Source organism: Ursus maritimus, unplaced genomic scaffold (assembly GCF_017311325.1).
Source record: "Ursus maritimus isolate PB19 unplaced genomic scaffold, ASM1731132v1 scaffold_16, whole genome shotgun sequence".
NCBI lineage: Eukaryota > Metazoa > Chordata > Mammalia > Carnivora > Ursidae > Ursus > Ursus maritimus.
The window spans coordinates 11,039,838-11,049,192 of NW_024424008.1; the positions used below are offsets into that span (position 1 = coordinate 11,039,838).

The 9,355-nt window shown below is 38.2% G+C and overlaps 1 protein-coding gene across 10 annotated transcripts in view; it reads left to right on the forward strand.

Moving 5' to 3' along the window:
- The window catches only part of EMSY (EMSY transcriptional repressor, BRCA2 interacting), an 87,346-nt gene extending 81,255 nt beyond the window's left edge, over positions 1-6,091 (forward strand). For all 10 annotated transcript variants that reach the window (XM_040630874.1, XM_040630866.1, XM_040630872.1 and 7 more), the window contains one exon: positions 3,089-6,091. In XM_040630874.1, the coding sequence (XP_040486808.1) occupies positions 3,089-3,283 (195 nt within the window). In that variant the 3' untranslated portion in view covers positions 3,284-6,091. The remainder of the gene's footprint in view (positions 1-3,088) is intronic.
- Positions 6,092-9,355: the final 3,264 nt, after the last annotated feature.

Genomic DNA, 9,355 nt, shown 5'->3' on the forward strand with positions numbered 1-9,355 from the left:
TTCACTGTTATGTGACTTGGAAGTTTCTGCGGTAAACTTTCCCTTTTCCATGATGCCAGGCTATGAGAGAATGCAAATTGACCAATATTCAGCCAAATATGATATAATAAGTATGGGGAAAATGCTGAAAGGCAAATAGAACTGACCATTGAATTGTTAAATGATTTGTTCCTCTGTAAAAATAATTATTAGCGAATTAAGTAATTCTTAACAGAGGGATTCGTTGGTGTCCCCCGCCAACCCCCCAAAGAGGTGGAAAAGGAATGGTTCCTAGCTTTGCCACTCACTGTGTGACTTTAGGCAGAGCTGTTTAACCTCACTCTGCTTTAGTTTCCTCATCAGTAAAATGGGAATAAGGAATGCCTACTTTACATGATTGATGGGAGGCTTACACAAAATTGAGATGAAGCACCTAGCACAGTACCTGGCTCTTGGTGATTGCCCAGTGAATGGTAGCTGTTAACTAGTTTACTAAAATTTACTGTGGCTCCTGAGAGTTTAAATTGGTATACTCACTAAACTGGAAATAATTTGGGATAGCTTTGAAAATTATTTTCTGCACTTTATGAACAGGGCTGAAAATTACTTTACTTCCTGTATCAAGGATAGTAGCTAATGAGTCGGCTCTCTACAGAACACACAACTAACTTTCCGGTGTATACTATGTGCTAGATGGCCATGTCAGAGGCAAGGACAGTGTGGTGGTTAGGAACTGAGCCTTCAGAGTCAGAAACATCTGGATTTGAGTCTCACCTGTATTCCTCCTTCCCAGCCTTGTGGTTTGGAGCAGCAGAGTTCACCTCTGCACCTCCATTTCATTCCCTGTGAAATGGAGACCATAATGGTTGCCTCACAGGGTTGTTTTGAGGATTTCATGGGAAGCTGTATGGAATATAGCTAGTTAAGTGTCTGACACAGAGGAACACTCAGTAACTGTAGCTCTTGTTACAGTCATCATGAATATATTGTTAGCATATTTTCAGATCTTACTAGTTACACTTAGCTTTGACAGGAAGTACTGATTTTACGGATTCAGTAAAACAGTATGGGGATGAAGGCAAGAAGGTTGCAGAAGTGCTTTGATTCCTTGAAAAATGTTTTAAAAGACTTCAACATGTTTAATAATAAATGCTTTGAATGAAAAGCATTGTTCTTGTAGACAGATAATCTTTATTTCATTCATTTGTTCGTTCATTCATTCATTCATACCACATGTATTATTTAACCTCTGTTCTAGGCGCTGTGCTAGGTGCAGACTAGAAGTGTAAACAAAACAAATATATCTTCTGTTCTGAAGGAGTCTATATATGTGGAACTCATAGAATTTTAGAACCTTGAGGATCTTTAGAGTATATCTTCTCTATCTTATTTTACATGAGATTAAAGCTCAATGAGGTGAAATGACTTGTTCGGAGGTCCACAGCAAGTCTGAGCCAGAGTTGAACTAGAATCCAGGTCTCCTGACCCCTCCTGAGACTTTTTCACAGTGATCAGCTGTATGAAACAGAGTGGGGGAAAACAACAGAGAACTGCACTACTCTAGATTTCAGTGCCGTGGCATCTTGCAATATTTTCTTTATAGTGTTAAAATCATATTTATAGCCCTCTCCCCACCCCCCCCCCCCCACTGGCAGTAGAAGACTGCTTTGGTCAGGTGTATTTGCTAATACTCAATTTTGCCCTAGGACTTTCAATGTTAAAGGTAGGTGAATCCATTTGGCAAGTGTTTATTGAGCATCTAATGCGTGACATGCCCTGTTCAGAGCTCTGGGCATCTAGCAATGAAAAAAGATAATCAAGATCTGTGCTCTGATACTCTCATGGAGCTTACATTCTAAGGGTGAGAAAAAAAATTTCACAAACGTGATAAATGCAGTGAAGAAAAAGTAACAATGTAATAGAGGTAGGGGTGGGACCTACCCAGTGATCTAGTTTCATGGTCATAGAAGGAAGGCTTCTCGAAACATTTTACTCTAAGCATTTGAGCTAAGATGCAGATGACAGGATGGAACCAACCGTGCAGGGATTTGGAGCAAAAGTATTCCAGGCAGAGGGGAAGAACTAGTGCAAAGGTCCAGGGTAACAGTGTGTTTGGCATAAGCCTGGAGCCATGATAAGAAGTTTGATTTTATAATTACTATAGGAAACAGTTGTAGAACTTTAAGCAGGGGTGTGATGTGAATTGATAGACCTTTTAGAGAAGTGTCTGATAAAGATGAGAAAGAAGAACCTGACAAGGCAATATGGCCATAATATGTGTTTGTCTACTCGTATTTTTATTGTTTTTTTTTTATTTTTTAAAGATTTTATTTATTTATTCGACAGAGATAGAGACAGCCAGCGAGAGAGGGAACACAAGCAGGGGGAGTGGGAGAGGAAGAAGCAGGCTCATAGCAGAAGAACCTGATGTGGGGCTCGATCCCAGATCGCCAGGATCACGCCCTGAGCCGAAGGCAGACGCTTAACCGCTGTGCCACCCAGGCGCTCCGTATTTTTATTGTTTTTAAAAACAGTTTTGTCCTCTTAAGAAAGTATCAGTATGTGACCCAAATAAATAACTTCCCCTTTGAACTACCACGGGGTTACTGACGGGTTTAAAATATATTGTGGTGTCAGCAAATTAATCATGTATCTTGCAGATAATAATGATTGAAATCTGACTACATTCACATTTAAAATTTGTTTAATGGTCAAATGAAAATGTCCTTTAAAGTCTCTCTCTTGAATTAGGCACAGACTTCAGCCTCCCTTACTAGAAGAGGTGCCATCAGGAAGTGGAAAGATCACTTTAAGTTGTTAGAAGACTTGAGCTTGAATCCTCGGACTTTAACTTTGACCAGCTGTGTGACCTTGATTAAGTCACTTACCCTCTTAGTTTCCTCATTTGTAAAATGGGAGTAACATTTTTCTCATACTGTTGTTATGGGGATTTAGCAGAATATCATGTGTGAAAGCACCTAGCACAGTGCCTGGCGTGTAGGAGTTGTCCAATGACTGTCAGTTTCCTTGTTTCTTTTCTTAGTGTTGGGGAAATCCTCTTGTTTCTTTTTCTTACCATAAAGCCTCTCTCCTGTGTCTTCTCTTCCAGGCCATTCCCCAGTACGCTATTCCTTGTCACTCCAGTTCCAACGTGGTCGTAGAGCCCAGTGGGCTTCTTGAGCTAAACAACTTCACTAGCCAGCAGTTGGATGATGATGAGACAGCAATGGAGCAAGACATAGACAGTAGCACAGAGGACGGAACCGAGCCTAGCCCCTCTCAGAGTTCTGCCGAACGGTCCTAAGTGTTTTGGAAACAGGAGTGCACTTTAAAACCTACTTGGTTACCAAGTGTCCAGGGAAGCCCTTGATTTTTGATGTCTAAAGAGAGCACTTTGCCCATGCTTAGGCTGTGGACCCCAGAATCGCAGTGTTTCAACAAGAACTGCTGCAGGAGCAGCATTTTAAAACAAGATAAAACTCACAGGGGAATGTACTTTTTTTTTTTAAAAAAAAAAGGAAAAAAAGAAAAAAAAAAAGAAAGAAAGAAAAAAGAAAAAGATGCACATCTGCAGTGACAGAAGACCTGATATTCTTTCTCTGTTGGACCACGGCTGATGGAAAAGTATGTCATGCAGTGGAAAGACTTTTCCTGTGAATGTTCCTCAACTGGTTTCTACTGAGCAAAACACCATCAGAAAAGGAGAATGTGAATAGTTTGTATTTTGAAATGGTGTGTCAGGAGCAGTTTTTTAAAAAACCTTGTATGTTTTTGAAAATCCCTGGAAGTGTTGAATTGGTTAACATTTTACATTTGCTCAGTTTATAGTTTATAAAATAACTAGAAAAATACTGGCATTAAAGAATCCTTGTTAGATGGTGGAAATCAGATCCCTAACCCGTGGGAAGTGCTTTTTGGGTGGCTTGTACATTCTCATCAATTGTATGCTAATTTATTGTGTTGTTGTTCCTTTGTGCTCTAGGCAGCACACTTGCCTTCTATTTATTTAAATGTAAACATTTCAAAGCAGGCCATATTCTTTCTGACAGATTTCCTGTAAACCAGGATTGCCTGCCCTTTCCACCTCCCACCCCTCACCTGCTCCTTTAAGAAAACTTAAGAGAAAATGTTTCTTTGTGAAGGAGAGGAAAAGAAACATTTTCGGGCCCAAAGGAAATGTTCAGCTATGTTCAGGAAAAATTATTCATATAATGCTATCTTAACATTGAAATTGCACATTCATGTTGGACTGAGACTTTGAAGATAACTTTTACATACTTTTGTTTAACCCCCTTTGAAATGTATAGAAATTCATTTACAGTTCTAAATGTAATGTTTTTAGTCATTCTGCCTTTTTAGGACACAGTTTGTTTAAGCAATATGTTTGGGGCTTGTGATCACGACATGTCTGTCACAAGTAGATGAGGGGTAAGAGGGTGGGAGGGTAACGGTCAGTTTTGACAAGTTGTGGCAAAGGAAGCAATTCTTTTCATTTTTAAAAAAATGTAAATAGAAAAGTTTTTAACGGTTTTATATAGATTTCACTATAAATAAGCATTTTAAGACTGACAAATGTTGAACTGTACATACATATATCAGCATAACTGCCCAATTTTTTGGTGCTGAAGTACTGTAAGTAGATTTCATCAACAGTCTCCTAATTTTTGCATCTATATCTAGAAAAAAAACTGTGATACTATAATTAATAAATTCCCACTAGAGTGACACTGAAGATTTAAACACAAGCATTTATGAGATGCACTGACCTCTGTTAGTCGCCATCATTTCTCCTGAGCGATAACGACTTACCCATAGGTGGGGCTGTTGGATTTTATTTTATTGTACAAATTCATGTTTAAAAGACTTTGTGATTGTTTCTGGTTAAGTAACTTTTTAACCTCTCCAGTCATAGGCTTCTTTGAAAATCTGATCACACTATGAACTCTCCCCAAAAAGACACACATGCCAATATACATGTTAGATTTTACAAACAATCTTAGGGGTTTGTGGGCCCCTAAGCCTAACCATGTATTCAAGGTTAAGCCCTCTGTTATGGTCAGTCCATTACTTACAGATGTAAGTTTTTACAAAATAAAAGATCTTTTAAATATTCATGGGTCAGGTAACAAGAGCAAACTTGAATAAAGTTATTATGTTCTATTTCCACATACTCTGACAGCATAGCATACCTGTGTCCCTTTGAGAATTTAGCCTTAATATGTTTTCAGCAACTGGAATGGCAGATGAAACTCCACAAGCTTTACTTTTAAAAATTAGTGTGTATATATTAACAAATTATCAAGTGAGGGATTTAACATTTTTCTTTTCTTTCAAAGGTATTACTTTCAAGGAGAGCATGAATTCTTTTGTTTATTCAACAAATATTATTTAAACATCTTCTACGTGTCAGGTACTGTTCTAAGCACCAGGGATTCCACAGTAAATAAACAGAAAATCCAACCCTTATCAGAGTTTACAAACAGAGCTTCCTGCTGATGGAATGGATGCCAGGGCCGAAGGAAGGAGGAAACATGAGTGAGTGACTCTTAGGTTTCTTGATTAAGTGGATGGATGGTGATGCTGTATATGGATCTCCAGGTATCCTTTTACTGAAAGTCTTAGCATTAGATCTATTTGTATTTCGTATAAGTCCATAAATTAAATGTAATTTTAAGTCAGTCCTTATGAAAGATATTCAGAGATTATGCTGCAAATATTACAGAATTTAAATTAGAGTCCTAACAACTGTTAGAAGCAGTGATAAGGAAAATCCATTTGGTTTAAAGTAAACTTTGATAAAGGCTTTGTATTGCAGAATGCAGTTTATGCTGAACTTAGAGAACTTAAAAAATGTTTATTGAAATTCACATGCCGTACAATTCACCCATTTAAAGTGTACAGTTCAGTGGTTTTCACTATATTTACAGAGTTGGGCAGCCATCACTACAGCCAATTTTAGAACATTTGCATAACCCTAAAAAGAAACCCTGTACCCCTTAGCTGTTACCCTTGAAACTCACCCCACCACCCCATCCCTAGGCAACCACTAAATTGCTTTCTGTCTCTATGGATTTGCCTATTCTGGACATTTCATATAAATGGAATCATACAATATGTGGTCTTCCGTGACTGGCTTCTTTCATTTGGCATAGTATTTTCAAGGTTGTAGCATGTTTCAGTCCTTCAGTCCTTTTTATGGTTCAGTAATATTCCATTGCATGGATATACCGCCTTTTATTTATCCATTCATTGGTTGATGGACATTGGGGTTGTTTCTACATTTGGCTATTATGAATAATGCTGCTGTGAACATTTGTGTACAGTTTTTATATATGTTTTCAGTTCTCTTTGGTATATATCTAGGAGTGTAATTGCTGGGTCCTACAGTTATGTTTAATGATTTGAGAAACTACCAAACTCTTTTCTACAGTGACTGCACATCTTACAGCAGTATAGGACAGTTCCACTCTTTCTGTGTCTTCACCAGTGCTTGTTATTATTTGTTTTTTGTTTTTATTATTTTTAAAAATTATATCCATCTTAGTGTGTGAAGTGGTACCTCATTGTGGTTCTGATTTACATTTCCCTGATGGCTGATGATAAGAATCTTTTCATCTGCTTATTGGCCATTCATAGATCTTTGGAGAAATGTCCTTTACCCATTTTTAAATTGAATGATTTTCTGTTTTATTATTTAAATTGAGAACTTTCAAAGTACAGGCAATAATACCACTCTTAAAAGTAACCTGTTCTCTAGTAATTAAATCATCACCCTTAAAACCTTAATCACGTTTTACTTCTTCCTCTCTAATGTAACAAATTGCTTAACATTCTTAGAACTGTGTAGATCTTTATAATTGAAAACACTTTTAAATACATTTCTTTGTGAGGTTCTCTCAATGACCTGCTAGGATAGAAGACATAGTACAAAGGAGATAGTGGCCAAGTGGTCTGGATTTGAGCCCCAGGCTCCTCTGTTAAAGGATCATATGAACTTGAGCAAGTCCCATTTCTCGTAATACCAAGCGTTTCTGACCCCCATGGGATTATTGTGAAGACTGGATGAGATAGTGCATGTAAAAATGTCAGGCACAAAGTTAGGTGCTGTATTTTTTAAGTCTAGTGTTTATACCACTCCCACTTGATAAGTAGAAAACGAGGGCTCAGAGACCCAATGAAATACCGAAACGCATAGATTATATGCTCATAAGCATCATGCTGATCCCCAAGTTGCTACTTTCTATATAGGAATGTGTGTGTGCCACCAAACACGGGATTGGCCTTTGGAAAGACAGAGGAACTTGATGTTGCCCAATAACATAATGGTCTTTGTTGGTCTTAGGTGCCTTCACACAGAGGTGCTCACACACAAGATTGTTTTTTGAGTTCAATTATGTGTCACGAATCCCAGATAAAAGGAAGTAGAGTGAGAAAGCACCATATAAGCAAGGCCTTTCCAAGAAAAGAGAGTGAGAAAACAGTCTGCGGCCTCTGCTTACAGGTTTATGTCTTTAAGTAAGTGAGGCTTGATGACCTATATATTGAAAAAAGGATTGAAACACCATAGGATCAGATTTGTACTTGTGAGAAGTCTTGCTCTGCTTTCTTACCTCTTCCTTGCTCACACAGACTGTAACTGAAAACATGGCATTTACTTAAGAAAGAAAGAAAAAAAAAGGCTAGGTTTGAATCCTGACAAGCCATGTAGTCTTGGACAAGCTCTTAGAGACTTTGGATAGCGCAAGATGGAATGGTTTGTATTACTATGTTATCTAATTCACACTTTTAAATGTCCTGGCTTTTTCTTTTCCTTCCAACAGATAGGTATTGGGCATTTTCTATGTGCAGTAGTTGGGGATAAACAAGCCCCTGCCCTCATGGAACTTCAGCCTAGAAGGAGATACATGAATCAAAGATCGCAACTAAATATATTCATTGCTAAGTGCTATGATGGAAAAATAAGTAGTGCCATGGTAGTGTATAAGAGGTTGGGGAGTTTTGCTCAGAAAGGAATCCTTAATCTGAAGGAAGATGATTTAACTAGGCGAAAAGGATGGGCGACAGCTGTCCATAGCAGCTATGAAAGCCCTATGGTAGGAGGGGTTTGGGAGAGGGGAATTTGAGTAGACCAGTGTGGCAGCAACAGAGCGAGTGAAGGCAGCAAGCCTGGGAGCAGAAAGTAGAGACAGACCTATATGTGGATCTTGTAGGTTATGATAAAGGTTTGAGGTTTTATTCTTAGAACAACAAGAAGTCACTGAAAAGTTTTAAGCCATTGAACCTGGCAAAATGAATTAATACATATACAAAATAATTTGGAGTTACATTAGTTCATTAGAACAGAAAAATATATTTGACCTTTCTTTTTTTGATGCCAGTCTCATCTCCTTATGTCCTTTTCTCAAAGGTCTTCACTGGTTCCCCAATACTGTAGTATGAGTCTGGCATTCAAGGGTCTTAGCCAAAGCTTCAGTCTACATCTCTAGATTCATAACGCATTTCACTACCCCAACCTACTGCCTGTCTCCCCCATCACACGTGCAGTTCATGCTCTGTATTTGAAAGACTCACTCATTCCTCAAAGCCTAGCTTGAAAACCACATCCTTCACCAACACTGCCCAGATGTGTTCAAGGGGAACTCATCCCACCCTGCTGCTGGGTTCCTCTAGCATTTGGGGAGAAGTACATGTTTACTTAGCACTTACAATGGGTTATCTGCTGTGAATTATTTGCAGTTTCTCACAGTGTGCCTCTGGGAGAGTCCTCGAAATACAGTATTCTAAGGAGTCATTCTAAATTCTTTCAGCCTCAAGTAAGAGGTGCTGAGCTTTCTGGATTTTTTTTCTCTTCCCTTGAATATCAAGGCTTGGTATTTAAGTTTGTTAGAAAGAGTTTAGTGAGATCATTGATAATCTTGATTAAGATTCACCCTCATATTCAAGTCAGTAGCATCCTGTTTGGTTCTCCACAGGATCAACTGCTATTTCCGTGCATGGTAGAGTTCACCAGGGTCTATCATCTGTGCTATAATTTTGACCTCTACCATATATGGATTAATTAATTAAATCATTGAATAAATATTGAGCAGTTATTATGACCCAGGCACTGTTCTAGCCACTAGGGATATAGCAGTGAACAAAATAATGGAAAAATAAAACAACCTGTGCTATGTAGCTTACATTCTAAATGGGCTATAAATATAAATTAAAAATAAATGGTATCTTATGATAATTAGAACAAAAAAGTGGGGAAGGATAATATGAAATTCTAGGATCTGTGGGTATTAAATGTTACATGGAATAGACAGGGAAGTTCTCACTGAGAAGTTGAATTTGAAAAAACCTGCAGGTAGTGAGGGAATCAGCCAGGCTGATG